This window comes from Notechis scutatus, chromosome Z (assembly GCF_049901735.1).
Source record: "Notechis scutatus isolate UNSWTSFEM ecotype Mainland chromosome Z, rNotScu1.2, whole genome shotgun sequence".
Taxonomy (NCBI): Eukaryota; Metazoa; Chordata; class Lepidosauria; order Squamata; family Elapidae; genus Notechis; species Notechis scutatus.
This window is the reverse complement of record NC_142025.1, coordinates 131,952,147-131,968,965: the sequence shown is the minus strand read 5'-3', so window position 1 is coordinate 131,968,965 and position 16,819 is coordinate 131,952,147. Positions and strand designations below refer to the sequence as shown.

At 42.1% G+C, this 16,819-nt stretch overlaps 1 protein-coding gene across 1 annotated transcript in view; it reads left to right on the top strand.

The window, feature by feature from the left end:
- The window catches only part of LOC113422512 (integrin alpha-D-like), a 48,562-nt gene extending 31,749 nt beyond the window's left edge, over positions 1-16,813 (top strand). Inside the window, exons 18-30 of the mRNA XM_087947443.1 lie at positions 5,206-5,337; positions 7,399-7,472; positions 8,337-8,481; positions 9,440-9,553; positions 9,657-9,736; positions 11,137-11,220; positions 11,349-11,427; positions 11,650-11,757; positions 12,278-12,358; positions 12,658-12,774; positions 13,382-13,474; positions 13,651-13,761; positions 16,616-16,813. Of these exons, the coding sequence (XP_087803569.1) occupies positions 5,206-5,337; positions 7,399-7,472; positions 8,337-8,481; positions 9,440-9,553; positions 9,657-9,736; positions 11,137-11,220; positions 11,349-11,427; positions 11,650-11,757; positions 12,278-12,358; positions 12,658-12,774; positions 13,382-13,474; positions 13,651-13,761; positions 16,616-16,738 (1,341 nt within the window). The 3' untranslated portion in view covers positions 16,739-16,813. The remainder of the gene's footprint in view (positions 1-5,205; positions 5,338-7,398; positions 7,473-8,336; positions 8,482-9,439; positions 9,554-9,656; positions 9,737-11,136; positions 11,221-11,348; positions 11,428-11,649; positions 11,758-12,277; positions 12,359-12,657; positions 12,775-13,381; positions 13,475-13,650; positions 13,762-16,615) is intronic.
- Positions 16,814-16,819: the final 6 nt, after the last annotated feature.

The following is a 16,819-nucleotide window of genomic DNA, read 5'->3' as shown; positions in this document are numbered from 1 at the left end:
GTCCAATCGGAACGTAGTATTACGAGTATGCAAATGTCTATACAACACCCCTCCCCTCTTGGTACGATCCAACTTTACATGACGTAGTCACGCAAATAGGCGGGGCTTTTGTGGGTCCTACTTCACCTGCGCAGCTCAGTCTCTGTGTTGTCTTCAATCGGTTCGGACGGGATCGATGTTTCTCCTGTCCTTCTCTCAGGAACCTCCTGGAAGGGTGAGTCAGCCATGCCGCTCCCGCTGGCCCTTGTTAGGTTGGTTGAGCTGGCTTTGCCGCTCCCTTCTGGCTTACTCGGGCAGGTAGAGTCGGCTCGGCTGCTTCTTCCCTGGTTCTCCTCCACCTCCCTTCTTTCGAACTCGCCTGTTGGTAAGTAGTATTTATTTGTTTTTGGGCTTTCTGTTGCTGGTTGGTGGCCTCTTTTTAATCGTGTTAAAGGAGGGTCTTCCCTTTCTTTATTATTTAAGGGTTTCCCCCCCCTCTGGTTTTATTATTACTTATTGGCTGTTTTGTATGGGTTTGCTCTGTGTTTCAGGGTGTGTCGGTGTTGCGTTCGAGGTTTCAAGACCGTAGTTGGTCTATGTGCTGTTTCCAGGTTCTGCCGTCCGTCGTTTCCAATCGGTACGACTGGGGGCCTGTTATTTGTGTTATCGTGGCCGGTAACCACAATGGGTCTCCAGTAAGATTTTTCGCGTATACCAGGTCGCCTGGTATAAACGTGCGGTACTTACTGGAGGAGTCTGGTGGCTTCTCGGGGTTGTAGGTGGGGTGTAGTCTGTCCAAATGTGTTCGCAATTTTCTGCCCATTAAAAGTTCAGCTGGACTCTTGTTTGTTGATGTGCACGGCATTATATGTTGAATTGTGAGCATTGTATTTATTTTGTCTTGCATGTCACCCCCTTCAAGTTTTTCTAATGCTTCTTTCGTGTATCAAACCATGCGTTCCGCCCGTCCGTTTGACGCCGGGTGAGCTGGCGCTGTCAGGGCATGTCGTATGCCTTGTTCTGCGAGGAATTGTTCAAAAGCTAAAGCTGTGAACTGTGGGCCATTGTCCGAGACTAACACGTCTGGTAATCCATGAGTGGCGAAGAGTTTCTTTAGTTGTTTAGTGACGGCTTCAGTCATTGTTGAACTCATGATGCTGACCTCCAACCAGTTCAAGTAGGCATCGATGATGATTAAAAATGTATATCCCTTTGTGGGTCCGGCGAAGTCTATGTGGATCCTTGACCAGGGGCCTCTGGGTGTCTCCCAGTCAAGGACCGGTGCTAAAGGGGGGGTAGGTCTGGACGTCTGGCATTTATTACATGTTTTTACCCATGTTTCAATGTCTTTGTCTATTCCTGGCCACCAGACGTAGCTTCTGGCCAGGGACTTCATTTTTACCATGCCCGGGTGTCCCTCATGTAACATGTTCAGCACGTCTTCCTGTAATTTTCTTGGAACAACAACCCTATCCCCCCACAATATACATCCTTTTTCAATTGACAGCTCAGTTTGCCGGGTTCTGAACGGTTTAAAAGTCTCATTTTTGTCGTTTTCCGGCCAGCCCCTCCCCACCCAGTTCAGGAGTCGGGCCATTAGTGCATCTTTTGCGGTTTCCCTTGCGATGTCCGATGCGGTGATGGGCAGTTTCGATATTGTTTAAATTTGCAGGGTGCATGTTGTGGGAGCTGGGTCGTTGTCGTGGTCTGGTAGAGGTGAGCGGCTCAGTGCGTCGGCGTGGGGTATGGCTTTTCCTGGTCGATAGATGAGCTTGTAGTTGTAGGCTGCAAGAAATTCCGACCATCTTGTCATCCTTGGAGACAGGATGTTAGGGGTGGCTCTGTCTCCTGCCAGGATTCCTAACAGTGGCTTGTGGTCGGTAATTAAGGAAAATGTCCTACCATAAAGGTATTCATGAAAACGTTTTACCCCTGAGATAGAGGCCAAGGCTTCTCTGTCCAGTTGGCTGTAGTTTCTTTCGGCTTTTGACAGCGTTTTGGAATAAAAGGTGATCGGTGCCTCTCTGCCATCAGGTAGTGTGTGGCTAAGTATTGCACCTACGCCGAATGGTGAAGCGTCACAGGTGACAGTCAGTGGTAGCGTGTCGCTGTATTGGATTAATACAGATTTGGATGTTATTAAGTCCTTAATTCTTTGGAATGCAGCTTCTTCTCATCGGCCCCATACCCAGATGGCTTGGGCTGTTGGCCGTATTCATTTACTTCATTTTTGCCACAGATTTTTTCGCTGCCTCAGCTGTGGTTGCCTCAGCGATGGCTTCATTTACGGTGATGTTGGGTTGATTTAGTAGTTTGCTCTGGAGGGTAGTGTCTCTCAATCCGAGGACCACGCGGTCTCTCATGGCTTCGTCCATGTTGAGAAATTCGCATGCTCCTCCAATGTCCCTTAGTGCTGCTATGATATCCCCGATACTTTCGCCTTCTCGTTGATCCCGTTTATAAAATTCGTGTCTTCGAATAAGATTGGAAACAACAGGCGCGTAATGGGCTCTCAGCATCCGGTTCAGGTCCAGCCATGCCATCTGTTTGACATCATGCGGTTTTGCCAATGCTTCGGCCATTTTAAAAATGGTAGGTCCGCAATGCATCAGGAATACGGCTCTCTTCCTTTGGTCCGTGATTCCTTGTAGTTTGTTACTCTCTAGGAACATCAGGAACCTGTCGATATATGATTCCCAGTCCTCTTCGGCTGGGTTGAATGGTGTGGGTGGCGAATTATTTCCGGCCATCTCTTTGACGACTTCACCACGTGCTTACGGTCTTTGTCCTCTCAATCCCATCCTCGTCGCCAGTGTTCTATTGCCAGAACAAGATAGACTCGAGACCGGAGTTGAGTTCAGCTCTTTATTTAACTGTTAGTAACTTCAACTAAACTCGAGCCGCGGCAGCCTCTTTTATAGCGGCTGCTCGCGGCTCGCAACCAATGGCATAATTTTAAACCTCCCGCCATTTAGGTGGCCAATCATAATATGTTGTTAACCACCAATCCCTAGGCGGTAGTGATTGTCCAATCGGAACGTAGTATTACGAGTATGCAAATGTTTATATACAACACTTGCCATAGTTATCGTTGGAGGAACTGAAGGTCTGGGGTCAGAGAACAAAAAAAATTCTGCCTTTTTTTATCAATCACTTAGGACTTAATTGGTCTCGATCACCCTGGTCAGGGAGCCAGAGGGACACTTCTTCTTGAAGACTCAAGCTACCTAGATAATTACCAAGAGCAAGTTCTCTCCTTCCTTTGTAAATCATAAAACTTGCCTCCATGTGTGGCTACATACATCTCAGTGCTGAATTGTAATTAACCTCACTGAAGATTCCTGAAAGACAGAAAGTCAGTTGGGGCAATATTTCTGCAAGGAGCATGTTTTGTGCCATTCACTGCATGGAAACCCTAATAAGAAATATAAAATGGTAAGAACATGTCATGTGTGTGTGTGTGTGTGTGTGTGTGTGCACGTGCACACACGCACACACACATATAGTCCTCATATACATGGACTACATATATGTGATGACCCGGGGCATGGCACGAAGGCAACACAGTCAGATAAGCAATAAGAGTCCCTTTATTATCTCCAATTTTGCCCCCAATGTCCAGGTTACCTTTGGCTGGAGAAAAACTCTCCCAGGAACAGCCTCTGACTAGAAAATTCAGTCCAAAACAAGGTACACACAAACTATAACTTAAAATCCAAACAAACCATACTAAAGTAATTAATCTGACAGGGCAGGAGCAGGAATTTCAAACTTGAAAGCATGGCAAAACTCACATAGTTGGGAAGACACCAGGAACATAGATAAGCCACAACGATACAAGATAAAATCACATTTGCTCCAACACCTTGCTGCATGTAGCTTGCCTTTTTTATACACTGTGTTCCCAGCTGCAGCTAATGAAGGGAATCAGGGCCCTTTCCTCCCCTGTAAGCCATGCAACCCACTCTTGCTCTCTTCTCCGTTCCTCCCTGCGTGTCCTAGGATGAAGAGGGGATGGGCCTGGGTCTTCCTCTGAATTCTCTCTCCCTTGTTCTACCTTTTCCCTGCTCTGCCCAGCCAGACTTTGCCCTTCCCCAGTTTCTTCCACAGCCAACAGAGCCACAGTCTCACTTCCTGTCAGCTGTTTGGCTTCCTCCTCCGAGTCAGATTCCGATCGGTGCATGATAATATATATATACGTATGGTATACATATATGTAGTCCTCAACTTATGATCCCAATTGAGAATTTATGTGAGAAACTTCTTAAGTGAGTTTTGCCCCATTTTACGACCTTTCTTGCCACAGTTATTAAGTGAATCATTGCAGTTGTTAAATTAGTAACACAGTTGTTGAGTGAATGTGGCTTCCCCATTGCTTGTCAGAAGGTCGCAAAAGGGGATCACATGACCCCCAGGACACTGCAACTGTCATAAAGTTGAGTCAGTTGTCAAGCATCCAAATGTAAATCACATGACCAGGGGGAAAGTGTCACTGTCGTAAGTGTGAAAAATGGTCATGACTCATAAGTCACTTGTTTCAGTGCTGTTGTAACTTTGAATGATCACTAAATGAACTGTTGTAAGTCGAGGACTACTGCAATTAAAGTTGTTGCAGCTTTCATATGGCTGTATAGTTTTATGGGAAGGGCAGCGAGAATCTTTGGATGCAGCGAAAAAATATTTGTGGCATTCCCTTGGCTACTGAGGGCATTCTGGGCAATGTTGTTCATCTCAAGAACAGGTGTTGCCTCTTAAAAAAAAAAAAGGATAGGTAGGTCCTTGACCATAATTCAGCCCAAAATTTATGTTGCTAAGTGAGTTTTGCCCCATTTTGCCCCTTTCTAACCACAGATGTTAAGAGAATCATTGCAGTTTTTAAATTAGTAACAAAGTTGTTAAGTGAATCTGGCTTCCCCATTGACTTTGCTTGTCCAAAGGTCACAAAAGGTGATAAGGATGCTGCAGCCGTCATAAATACGAACCAGTTGCCAAACACCTGAATTTTGATCACGTGACCATGAGGATGCTGCAATGGTCGTAAAGCATGAAAAACGGTCATAAGTCACATTGTAACTTCGAATGGTCGCTAAATGAATGGTTGTAAGTTGAGGACTACCTGTAATTCATTCTCTTGAAGTCCAAAAAAAGTGGTTCATTCTTTTTGCAGAAGGAGCTGATTACTATACGCATTTTTAGATGTATTTTTCTCTGTGTTGCCTCTCTCAGGTTGGCGCCGAGGACACCGTGACCCCCATTATTTTAAGGCTGAATTATAACCTCACAGGAAAGTCCATCGCTAAAGTCCCAGACCTCCTGCCCATCCTGAGGAAATGGGCAAAGCCAAGCTACACAGCTGAGGTGACTGTCCCTAAGGTTTATCATGGTACCCAGGGGTGGGTTTCAAAAAAAAAATTCCTACCGGTTTGGAGAGTGTGCTTCACGTGAGTGTCCGCAGGGCTCAAAGACCGCCCTCTGTATAAATGCTGGTGAGCTGTGCAGATGTGCCTAACGCACATGCTCACCAAATGCGCGCTTCACACGTGCGGTGCGCAGGGCTCAGAGACTGCCCTCTGGTGAGCTGGGCTGTTTTTTTACCTCAGCTGAGGCGCGGCAATCTGCTTTGCCGCATGAATCAGCTGAGCTAATAAACAACAGAATAGGAGAGGTAAGAGCGGGGGCCGGTGGGCGGGGCCAGCCAGAGGTGGTATTAACCAGTCAGAACCGGCTGAATGCCACCTCTGATGGTATCCCAAAAGCCAACAACAGTTGGAGCCATTGTGTTGTAGTGGTGAAGGTGTTAGACTCGGATTGAGGAGGAAACCCAGATTGTAGTCCTCCTCAGCCATGGAAGCTAACTAAGTGTCTTTCGGCCAGTCCCTTTCTCTCACCCTGAAAGTTGGAATAAGGTTGTGGTTACGAGGCTGGCCGAGGAGCTAGGAAATCCAGGTTTTCTTTTACCCTGAATCATAGAAATGTCCTAAAGGTGCTTTTTCAGGAGGCAAGTGGACTTTCTTGGGTTGTTTTTTGTTGTTGTTGTTGAAGACCTTTCACTTCTCATCCAAGAAGCTTCTTCAACTCTAATGGCGAATAGAAGGATTCTTATTCCCCGCTATCCTGTCACAGATGAAGAAGTTTCTTGGATAAAAAGCGAAAAGTCTTCAAAACAAAAAACCAGAAAGTCCACTTGCCTCCTGAAAAAGCACCTTTGGGACCACCATGACCTGGATGACTGAGAATCTCTACAGACTTCTCAACCATAGAAACTTCTCGGAGCACTTTGGGTTAATCTCTCTTAATCCAAGAACCATGTTATATAGCAGTGAGACGGTGTTGGAGTAGGAATGGGGAGATCCAAGTTCTTGTTCTTCCCCCATCCTGGCCACAGAAGTCCTTCGGGGTCTTTGGGGCAGTCTCTCTCTCCCTCCCTCCCTCCCTCCCTCCCTCCCTCCAAAAACCAGGGTGTGTAGCGGTGAAGGTCGCCCCCAAGGTGGTTTTTCAAAAGGCTACTGGATTTTGTTTTTGCTTGAAGATGTTTCGCTTCTCATCCAAGAAGCTTCTTCAGTCCTGAGTGAATGGTGGAGAATGGAAGGATGTGGAATGAAAGAAGGGAAGCTTCTTGGATGAGAAGTGAAACGTCTTCAAGAAAAGTCAGAGAAAATCCAGTTGCTTTTTGAAAAAGCACCTTTGGGACAACCATGACCTGGATGACTGAGAATCTCCATAGACATTCAGTGGTGAAGAGGTTGGACTTAGAAGCAGAGAGATCCAAGATCTGGTCCCCACCTCAGCTGTGGAAGCTCACCACAGTGACTTTGGGTCAGTCCCTCTCTCTGAGCCCAACCTACCTCATAGGGTTGCTGTTGTGAGGACAGATGGGAGAAGGAAGCATTAGGTACGCCACCTGACACTCCTGTATAAGGAAAAGGCAGGCCATTAATCAAATAATCAAGTAAAATTGTTAGCCACCTGTAGGATCAAGTAAGTCCCCTCCTCTATACACAACTGAGTGGTGGAGAGGAACAAAGCAAGTTAGACATGTTAGGTAGTAACAGAAGATCACACATCAGCAGCAAGTGGGGCTACAGCAGAGCAGTAGGGGCAGCAGTTGTCACTTTCAGAAATTTCCATTTAGCAAGAAGGAAGGAGAAGTTGGTCAGATGCATATGAGCTCTGGGTTCCCCTTATTAAATGCCATTAACTCTCATGGTGATTTTTGACTTGTCTTTCCGTTACCGTACAGTGACTGCACTGTAAATGATTATCATGGATAAGAAAACCAATGCCATAAAGGAAGAGAATATTGGTGCAAGGTTCAAGGAATAGTTAAACCATCAAAACTGAGGTGTACTTTGTCTTTAAGTTCTCTCTCTCTCTCTCTCCCTCTTCCCCCCCCCCACTCTCTGTGTGTCTTTCTTTCAGCTTCCCTTTGAGAAGAACTGTGGGAATAATGGACTATGTGAAGATATTTTGCAAACCTCATTTACTTTCTCAGGGTAAGGGAAATATTTCATTGCACACCTTCTGCCTTATATTTCTTTTATCTATGGCAGTCTTTCTCAACTTTGGTAACTTAAGAGGTATGGACTTCAACTGTCTGGCTGGGGAATTCTGGGAGTTGAAGTCCATACCTCTTAAATTACCAAGATTGAGAAACACTGATCTATGCATACCTTAGCTGAATGCTTTACCAAATTCCGAATGCTTTACCAAATTACCCTTTGTAACAACTTTAGGAAGGTTTCTATAACAAAAACATTTTTTAGTGCCCTGCCTTAGCACTCGGTTTAGATTTTAAAATTTAAACTTCTATTTGTTCCTTTATGGCTATATTAATAGTACTGCTTTGCACACCAATCTGTATATAGCCCCAATTTTTTGTTGTTAAGCAAGTCAGTTGTAAGTAAATTTCACCCCATTTTATGACCTTTCTTGCAACTCTTTGTTAAGTGAATCACTGCAGTTGTTAAATTAGTAAGATGGTTGTTAAATGAATCTGGTTTCCCCAATGACTTTGCTTGGCAGAAGTTTGCAAAAGGGAGCCACATGACCCTGGGACATTTCAACCGTCATAAATATGAGTCAGTCAAGCATCTGAATTTCTATCACCTCACCATGGGAGTGTTGCAATGGTCATACATGTAAAAAACAGTCATAAGTTCAATTTAATTTCAGGGCTGTTGTAATTGGAAAAACAATTATAATTGTAGTTCTCAACTTACAACTACCTCTATAATTGCAAGTACTGAAAGTATTGATTTTCTTTTATTGATTCATCAAACATCCTGGCCTATGTGAGACCTTCATAATCTGAGACTTCTAATTAGGACACAGAGATTCTTTCCTTCACTCCCACTCAGCCTGCAAACTTTAGATGTGGGTTTGACTCCCGAGTTCACTGTAACAGCCTCCCTTCAGAACCAAGGGGAGGACTCCTATAGCAGCACTCTACGCTTCTTCTACCCTGCAGGGCTGTCCTACCGCAAAGTCACCTTGCTGCAACAGGTAAGGGAATAAAGGATGCCAGCAGAGGTGTAGAATAGAGGCAGATCTAGTTGGATTGCTATATATCTTGGAATGTGGGAAAAGACCCAGGGAGACTAGGTATACCTAGGAAATAGATAATAGAATAGAACAGAATGCCAGGACAATTACACTGTTGTATTCAATATATTTATATATAAACAATAATATATAATAGAACAGAATAGAATAGAATAACAGAGATGGAAGGGACCTTGGAGGTCTTCTAGTCCAACCCCCTGTTCAGGCAGGAAACCTATACTGTTTCAGACAAATTTTTGTCCAATCTCGTCTTAAAAACTTCCAGTGTTGGAGCAGTCACAGCTTCCGGAGGCAGTTTTTTTCCACTGGTTAATGGTTTCCACTGGTTCTGCCAGGAAATTTATTCTTAGTTCTAGGTTGCTTCTCTCCTTGATTAGTTTTCACTTGATTAGTGCTTTGTTTGGAGAATAGGTCGACTCCCTCTTCTTTGTGGCAGCCTCTCAACTATTTATTTATTTTATTTATTATTAAATTTATATTGCCACCTATTCGCTCATAGTGGCTCAAGGCGGCTTACAGAATATATTGAAGCATGCTATCATGTCACCCCAGTCCTTCTTTTCATCAAACTAGACATACCCAATTCCAGGAACTATTCTTTATATGTTTTAGCCTCCAGTCCCCTAATCATCTTTGTTGCTCTTTGTTGCTCAGATAAGAGACAGCATAGCCCAGAGCAGCATATTGGGTGGACCAAGAGGTTCAGTAGGGACTCTCCTTAATCAAGCTGTAAAGGTGACATTGGGAGAACTGCACTTTCAGACCTGATAGATTCTGTTAATGTAGCTTTATACTAAAGTAGAATTTGTTTACCTGGTTGTGTTTGCTGTCTGGGCTACCTAGTAATGCTGAAATTATGTTCCACCTCTCAAAACTTTGTGTGTAACTCCTGTCTTAGGCCAGCAGGAAGGTGACGCGAGTCCAATGCCATTCATCCCCTGCCCTGGAAGAAGCGGCCAGCTGGAACGTCACCTGTAACATCAACCACCCTATTTTCTGGAGTGGAGCAGAGGTGGGAAACTGCTGCCTTTTTTTCTATTTGTGTTGACTGCCACAACAGTTGAGGAGGACTGCAGCTGTACCCCACTTACTCTCTCCATCTTTGCATGTTTCAGGCTATTTTTGTTGCTACTTTTGATGTCTCCCCAGATGCTGACCTAGGGGACACCCTGCAGATTGTGGTCAAAGCTGACAGGTATCACCCATGCTCCTGGATTTTATGGGTTAATAAAAGCCAACATTATTCAATTGCTTTTGAGGGTGGAGGACGGTAGTGGCCAACAATAAGACCATGATAATGTGTGTGTGTGTTTGTGTGTGTGTGTGTGTGTGTTTGTGTGTGTGTTTGTGTGTGTTTGTGTGTGTGTTACTGAAATTACTGTCAATAAAGGAGAATATTTGTAGAGTTGAAATGAGAGGTCCTTGCTGTTCTCTGAGCTTGGTTGTTTTCTTGCAGGTGTTTCATTATCCAAACTAGATAACATCATTAGTGCTAGACTTGACTAGCACTGATGATGTTACCTAGTTTGGTAATGAAACATTTGCAAGAAAACAGCCAAATTCAAAGAGCACCAAGGATCCCCCTGATATTATTTCAAGATATGAATTATTTGGATGCTAACCCTGCAGTATGAGATACTCTACTGCACAGCTTTTAAGCTGTCTTATTGGGGTGCCCTGAGATTTCTCTGAATACTTATTAGGAATTTCTCATTAGGGAAATAAAAAACAGAAGACCCTGAGGTCAATGAAGCTATTGCAGTTGAGTATGCACTGCAGTATGTAGAAAAATAATGAAACCTAAAAAGGTTGCCTAGTGTTATATGTAAGCAATAGCAATAACAACAGCACTTACTTGTATATTGCTTCAAGGTACTTTATAGCCCTTTCTGAGCAATTAACAAATGTTAGCATATTGCCCCCAACAATTTGGGTCTTCATTTTACCGACCTGGAAGGGACAGAAGTCTGAGTCAACCCTGAGCCAGTCAGAATTGAATTTCTGGAAGTCGGCAGAATTAGCCTGCGATACTGCATTCTAACCATGTGCCGCCATGGCTCATGAGGACAAGTTTAATGTCTTCAGTGGTGATCTAGTACTAAAAGAAGGTAAATTTAGGTAGATTGTGATCCTCAAATGTTTGAAAATGCATGAATGTAAATCATATTTTTGTAAAACGTTGCTGGCCTCCTTCGTCATTTCAAGGGCAGCAGAAAAATATTTAGATGAAATAGGGTGATTTACAAAGAGGTCAAAAACACTGTATACTTATCTATAGTAGGGTGTTCTTATCATACTGAGATTTAATTTTTAACTTACCTGTACTAATTCTGTAGACCTCTTGCTCAGTTTTCCAGGGCTATGAAATATTACAAATTTTAAAGTTTTAAGAATACTGCCCCATGGGAAAAATGAAGGAAGCTTCATATTAAGACAGACAAGACGGAGAGGAAAAAAGGAGCTAAAGATTCACACTATATCAAACCGTTTTTGCTACAGAGGACGGAGATGTAAAAATCATCAGGTGATAGAATAATGTAGATTGCTTTAAAATTTCTGGATTAAATAAAATCATTTTTTCTTCCACTTGTTCAGTGAAAATGAGGACAACAGCACCAAGGACATTAGTTATGAAGCCACTTTGCCTGTCAGATATGCAATATATCTCCTTATCAACATGTAAGTGACTATGGATATTTTAAAAAGGAAATAGAAGTGGACTCTGCAAACCTCATCCTTCTCTCAAGGATGCTGTCTTGGAATCTTCCATTTCTACCAAAATTCTTGTCTCTGTTAAATCTTCTCAGGGGTGAGGAATCCACCAAGTATGTGAACTTCACCGTTGGCCAAGAAGGCACACAAAAGATTGTTGAACATCGATATCAGGTGAAGGGCAAAAGGAATAAGAAACTATAGTCTGGGGGTTGGTGGGAAAAGGAGAAAGCTGGGGCTAGGGAATTCTGGGAATTGAAGTCATGGCCTACTTTATGACCTCTGCTGCTACCACTTTTTCCCTACTTTCTTGGAGAACAGCACCGGAAGGGAGGGAGGACTTCTTTCTGGTGGAAAATTGGTGAAAACGATCAGAATTTGTTTTTGTTTTTTCAGGTGAAGAATCTTCATGAACGAAGCATCCCTTTCAAGGTGACATTTTGGATCCCAGTAAAACTGAAAGGGATCCCAGTTTGGAATGTCTCTCTAGTCATTCCTTCTGAGGTATGCTATCTATCTTGGATTATTTTGTTGTGGACATTCCACTGAGGAACCCCCTGGTTGGGAAAATATGTGCTGGAGATATTTAGCCTCCCTGGATCGGTTGCTGACCATGACATTTATTGAAGCACTTCATCTTGTGATGTGATTTGACCCACTTCACCTCAGGCTGGGCTACTCTGACTCATTAACCTGCTTTGGTTTGGTAAGAAAGGAAATCTATGTGGGTGTTTAGTGCATTTGTAGAAGACCCTATTTTAGATCAGGTTGAATCAGTACAATTCCTCCACTCCCCAACAATGAGAACTGGGTTCCTGGCTTGTTTTAAATAAGTCCTTTAGTTGAACCTCTGCTAAAGATCTGAAGATGTACGAAGCCCAATTGAAGATTCTTCTGGAACTTAATTGAAACTAGGATTTGGAGAAGCAAAGGTCTTACAGAGGAGAAGCAAAATATGCCCCCATTTGTCTTCTGCTCCATCCATCACCTTCTGTTACTAAGGACTGGGTCTCTTTTTCTGCAGCCTGAAGTGGCCAAGTGTGTTTCTGAGAGAGAAACTCAAGGCGCCAAGGATCTCCTGGCAGATGAGGCAAGGCCCCAATTGGTGAGCATGCTGGTCCTTTTCTTTAGAAAGAAAAGCTGAATTCTGCAGTTCCTTCAGAGAGAAGTTGTATATATTGATTTATGAGAATTGCCATATGCTACATAAATAAATATGAGAATCCTGAGGTAGGAATAAGGATTCTTGAAAAAAAAGAATCTAATTTATAAAGATCGTTTTGGATTTAATTTTGGACTAATAGTGCAGAATTGCAGTTTGCCAAGGGCCATTTTGCCCTTGTATGATTCCCTCCCTTTGATCTTATCATGGCCTTGGCTTTTTATTCTCTCTCCATCCCCCAGGATTGTTCCACCGCTTCTTGCAAAATCATCCAGTGTAATGTTTTGCCACTGAAGATACACAAAAGGGCACTGGAGTTCAGGATCAAAGGAGATATCCATTTCAGTTGGACATCCCAGGTATAAGGGCTGGGTTTCTTGAACTGTGAGATATTCACAATTAGTCCTGCTCCACCCCAAATCTAGAAAAGTTTGGTTTATGTATTTATTTATTTGATAGCTGCTCAACCCAAGTGACTCTGGGCAACTTACATTTCTAAAACAATTAAAAAAACATTAAAGCAATAAAAGTATCCATAAAATAACAGCAGCCACAATGATTAATCCAATAATAGTAAAGCCAAGTAACAGGGCCCTTAACACATTCTGAGTCCCAGACTGAGGTGAATAGCCAAGTTTTTAAAGCTTTGCAGAAAAATCAACAGGGTTGGGACCTTCAAATTTCTTGTGCGGAAGAGGATTTCCAGCTTCAGCTTGCTCTGTAGCTTCTTCTTCTTCTTCTTCTTCTTCTTCTTCTTCTTCTTCTTCTTCTTCTTCTTCTTCTTCTTCTTCTTCTTCTTCTTCTTCTTCTTCTTCTGCTTCTGCTTCTGCTTCTGCTTCTGCTTCTTCTGCTTCTGCTTCTGCTTCTGCTTCTGCTTCTGCTTCTGCTTCTTGCTTCTCCTCTTCTTCTTCTTCCTCCTCCTCAAGTAGCACATCATCTTTCAAAAATAATGAATCTCTCTTCCAGGTCCAACAGAAGACAATTATTTTGGTGAGCTCCGCACAGATTTCTTATAACAACAGAAAATACACACAGCAAGTGGGCTTTCCACAAACTCAGGTAAAGAAAAAGGGGGAGAGGTGAGGTGTAGACAGGAAACTGAGTCTCAGGACTTTCTTTCCCAATCCTTGGAGGAAAGTGATGTCTAAAGGCTAGAACTGGTCCTAGACACCTGGATGCCTGGGCTGCCAGATTGGGTCCAACTTCTAAGACTTTGTGTTTCCTGCCATTCCCAGGTGCAGACAGTGGTGGAGCGGATCGAGATCTACAACAGCTTCCCCGTTATCATTGGCAGCTCTTTTGGAGGTTTAATCCTTCTAGCTCTGTCAACGGCAGCTTTGTATAAGGTGAAGTGGAACCTGGGGAGGGAAAGGGTAGAGAATGGAGTTCTTGCTACCCTTCCCAATTATGTTTTGAACTGCACAAAGGCAGTTATGTCTGCATGTTCAAAAGATTTATCATCAAAGGATTATATAGCTGTTTATCAACCCTTCTTGGAGATAGGAATCAAGGCCTTGGCCAAATGTCAAGGTGTAGTTTTCACAGCCCTCTGAGTCTTGGCAGCTCTCTTAAGCACCAAGGCAGGGTTTTCCAACTTTGGCAACTTTAATATACGTGGACTTCAACAGAATTCCAGCATGGCGGAGTCTTCCGGTTTGCCAGGCTTCGGCGGCGGCGGGGTTTCGCGATCCTGCGCAATCCCTGTTGCGCTAGCCGTCTTGGTGCCTCCGATCCTGACGGGTCTGGAGGATACAGGGCAGCCAAAGACAGCGGGGATCTGGACAGGGGTTTGGGGTTTTCGCAGAACCCTTCCCCACCCGGCATAACCCCCTTTTCTCAAGGCGGTGGAGCGGCGGTCAGTAATGGCCGCCACAAAGAAGCCGGCAGCTGGACAAGATTGTGCTGGAGGAAGAAGGAGAAAGTTTTGAAGCGAAAGTTTTTTGGCTGAACTGGGACTATAAGATGCATTTAATATCCTGAAAATCCTGATTTTTTGAAAGATAACTTGTTTCCAGAAGAGATTTATAAGCGGCGAGTGAAAGTGCTGAAAGAGAAAGTTTACTCTCTTTCCCTATGGAATTAACAAGTGGATATTGAAAAGCCTGCTATTTTATAGAAGGTAAAAATTTAAAGCTTTTTGTTATAAGTGGGAAGGGAGAGGACAAAAGGAAAATCTATATTAAGATTTTGTTGGAGGAGATGCCTGGAAGATTTTGAGATTGGAAGTTAATCGCAATAAGACTTTAAAATACAGATTGGGGTTTTTTTTCCCTTTCCAATTGATTTTTTTTTCCCTTTCCAATTGATATTACCCCAGGAAGAAAAAGTGTGAAGGGAAGAACTTTGTGCTCTGGATTGTTTGATGACTTTGGGATCTTGGGGAATTGTTCTAAGCTTTGAATTATCTTGGTTGTTCTAAGAGGAAGAAGAAGAAAAAAAGAAGAAGAAGAAAAGAAGTTCTGTTGATGAACTGAGGGAGGAATATGGTAAAATCAAGAAAGAAGGCAAAGACGCTGTGAAAGAAATTTTTCGCTTTTTAGAAATGGCGTTTACTACTTATCAGCAAACACAACAGTTGATGGAGGAGGAGGAGGAGGAGGAGGAGGAGGAGGAGGAGGAGGAGGAGGAGGAAGAAGAAGAAGAAGAAGAAGAAGAAGAAGAAGAAGAAGAAGAAGAAGAAGAAGAAGAAGAAGAAGAAGAAGAAGAAGAAGAAGAAGAAGCCATCTTTAATGAATCCACAAAGTTGATTAAGAAAGGAAGGAGAAAGAGAGGAAGGAAAAAGGACATAAGACTTAAAAAAACATCCAAGAAAGAGAAAAATAAGATGCAAAATCAATATAATGTTAGAAAGCAAAAGAAAAGAGAAATACAACAGAGAGGGGAAGTCAAGGGGGGTAAAAAGACCAGATGGGATAAGATAGGAAGGAAGAAGGGGGCGGGGGGGAAGCCACAAAGGTATGAAACAAGATGTTAAAAAGAAATATTTTTTTAGGGATAAAGGGTAACGTATAATTTTGTTTTAAAAGGATTCTGCAAGGTACATAAGACAGTATTGTAGCATTTGTATTAGAAATAGAAAATTAGAATTTTATAAGACTTAAGTAAAGATTGAAACATTAAAGGTTTAATAATGATAGATTTTAAGATTTAATAATATATTAAAAGGAATGTTTAAAGTATTTAGTTTAAGTATAGAGTTTAATTGACTATTGTCTGGATGTTAGTATGAACTTATTATTGTAGCATTTGTTTTTGAAATAGATAATTGGAATGTTATAAGATTTAATGTTTAATTATATATTTGATTACTTTATGGATTTATTATTTTCTTTTTCTTTTAAAAATTAGTAGGTAGAATGTACTAAGCAGAATCAGATAGGGAACTAGGTGTTACCTTAATTGTTAATTTAGGGGAGTGATGGAAAGGCATCATACTTCGATTAGTGATTTCAGGAGAAATCTTTTTTTTTCTCTACTATAGGGAATGAGATAATATGGATAATTGGAAAAGAATGGACAAAAGATACAAGTATAATGATTTAAATTAAGATGAAATAAATAAAATAGAATTAAGAAGAGTGGAAAGCGGGGGGAAGTTATAATGAAGATATAGAATGGTAAATAAGATAGGTAATGGTATATATGATGAGCATAAATTTAATTGAAGTCCATACAAAGAGAGGTAATCCGGGGCCAAGCTACTTTTTAAAAAAGAAGTTTTATGTTTTTGTGTTTTGTGTGTGTGTGTCTGTTTGAGATATAATAACAGAGGGAAATATGAATATGATGATTATAAAATAGATAAATATAGAAGAAGTGTAACTGATTAAGAGCAAAGAGAAGTAATGAGAAATCTGCTAAAAGATATTTAAGTGGAAATGGGATATATTAGAACTATATTGTATAAAACAATGTTTTATCTGCCTTGTAAAAATGTATAATGGAAAGAGGTTTAATGTCTTCAATGTTTAATGATGTTTTGTTTGTCTTTAAAAATTAATAAAATTTGGTTTAAAAAAAAAAAAAAGAATTCCAGCATGGCTGGCTGGAGAATTCTGGGAGTTGAAGTCCACATATTCTATAGTTGTCAAAGTTGGGAAAACCTGTGCTAAGGGCTGGTATGCTCATTTTGCTGGAGGAGAAATCTCATGTTTGTTTTCTGTTCCTCTTACTTTCACTTCTTTCTATTTTTCTCTCTAGGTTGGGTTCTTCAAGCGTCAATACAAGCAGATGCTGGAGGAGGCTGGAGCTGGTAATGACACTGTTGACACATCCTCACAAAATGTAGACTCGCCTCCTCCTAGCAATGACCCTGTTTCCTAATAAACTTGCCGAGTCTTTTCAGAAGTTCTGGGGTCTCTGTTTCTTAGCTTTGCTTCTTAGCTTCTCAAAAGTCCATCAATG